The 1,659-nt window shown below is 35.7% G+C and overlaps 1 protein-coding gene across 1 annotated transcript; it reads left to right on the forward strand.

Moving 5' to 3' along the window:
* Positions 1 to 311: 311 nt before the first annotated feature.
* LOC306862690 (C-C chemokine receptor type 8-like) lies at positions 312 to 1,157 on the forward strand (the record flags this gene model as incomplete). Its single annotated transcript, XM_079405610.1, has 1 exon — positions 312 to 1,157. One exon carries the CDS (start codon positions 312 to 314, stop codon positions 1,155 to 1,157), a length of 846 nt encoding a protein of 281 aa, XP_079261736.1.
* Between the last annotated feature and the right edge of the window lie 502 nt (positions 1,158 to 1,659).

Raw genomic sequence — 1,659 nt, forward strand, 5'->3', positions numbered from 1 at the left:
ACCAGTCTTCCTTAAAATGTTTACAAGGTCCTTTCACACTGAGTACAAAATTTTGAATGCGTTTTTCGTATTCATCATCCTTTCCTTTCAAAATGCTTGCTACTGACTATTTGTATAGAGTCTATTAAAATTTTAACTAGAGTTTATAATGTATGGTTTAACCATTAATAGTTTGTAAATGATTTGTAAGTACTTTATTAGTGTATAGTTTTCATAAAGTGTTAAGTTTTTTAACCTAGTATCTTATTTATCTATTTACTCTTATCTCTTCCTATAGATAACTTGTCAGGGGGGTCTTACAAGACAAGAAGATGAATAACTCTACAGTGACCTTCACAACACTTGCAGCATTTGCAAACCCCACAACTCAATCCATTGGGCTACTAGAGAGTCTACAATTGTTTACGTACAGCTTTACTTTCCTGTTTGGTATTCCAACACAGTCCTATGTTATATGGCTCATCATGAGAGGGGCAGGAAGTGGAGTTGCATTAGAGTTCTTCAACCTCAATCTGTCTGTTTGTGAGATTGGCATCTGTATCTTCTGTTTCTTCGATACAATGGCAATTTGGTTTTCAAATTTCAAGACAGTATCAAATTTTCTGCAAGGGCTAGGCATCACTGGCCGTACTCTGTTTGTGTGTCTGATGTGTGTTGAGCGTTACCTGGCGGTGGTTCATCCTGTAACCTTTCTGAAGTACAAACCTCTCAGATATAGAGCAATCTGCTGCACTGTGGTCTGGATAATCACTCTCGGCTCCTGTTTATTCTGCATGTTCATTTTAATGCCGCTCAATACTATTGCATATGGATTGTTCTGTGTACTACAGTTTGCCCTCTACCTCTCTATCCAGTTGTTTTGTCTTGTAGCTGTTCTCAAAGCTCTGAAGCAGTCAGGACCAGGAGAGAGAGCGAGAGAGAGAGAAGAGGAAAACAACATGAAGAGAAGAGCATTTCATCTCATTCTAATAACTACTATGAACACATTTTTTATCAATGTGCCATTTACTATAACAGGATTATATCGTGTTGTGACAAAGCACAGGAGCCTGGAACTTTGGACTGCTGCTATGATTTGTTACGCACTGTCTGGTTTTGTTCAGCCGGTTCTTTATCTGCACCGCACTGGAAAACTTTTCTGTCTCTGTTCCTCATAAACATCCCCTACTTAAATAAATAAATACATACATACATAAAATTTATTTAAGTGTGCTATTACTTCTATTTACAAAATAGGAGTGTGTACTTTATCTGTGTTTTATGTAATCAGAGATAAACTTTACATAATTACTTAAGTATGCTTATTCTGACAAATAGACAGAATAGTCTTAGTAACTGGCCTATACTTGTAATTAAACTGTACTACTATCTATCTTTTTACAATTATCCTGTAAGTAGTGTTTTAGTTGGTAAATGTTAGTTTTCCACATAATAAAAATGTTCTTTTCTGTTCATGTTTACTCAAGACTGTCTGCATATATTTGCATAGCTGATGTTCTGATGTTTACAAAGCAAAATCATGCACACATGGTCTTGTAACAGCTGTGAAGTCACTATAAAAAACAGCAGACAAACCAGAGATACTAAACATTCAATGTTCAGGTGACAAACTCTTTTCAGTTTGATTCATTGACTCTCTCTGCTCTATGATATATAACA

Source organism: Barbus barbus (genome assembly GCF_936440315.1).
Source record: "Barbus barbus genome assembly, chromosome: 43".
NCBI lineage: Eukaryota > Metazoa > Chordata > Actinopteri > Cypriniformes > Cyprinidae > Barbus > Barbus barbus.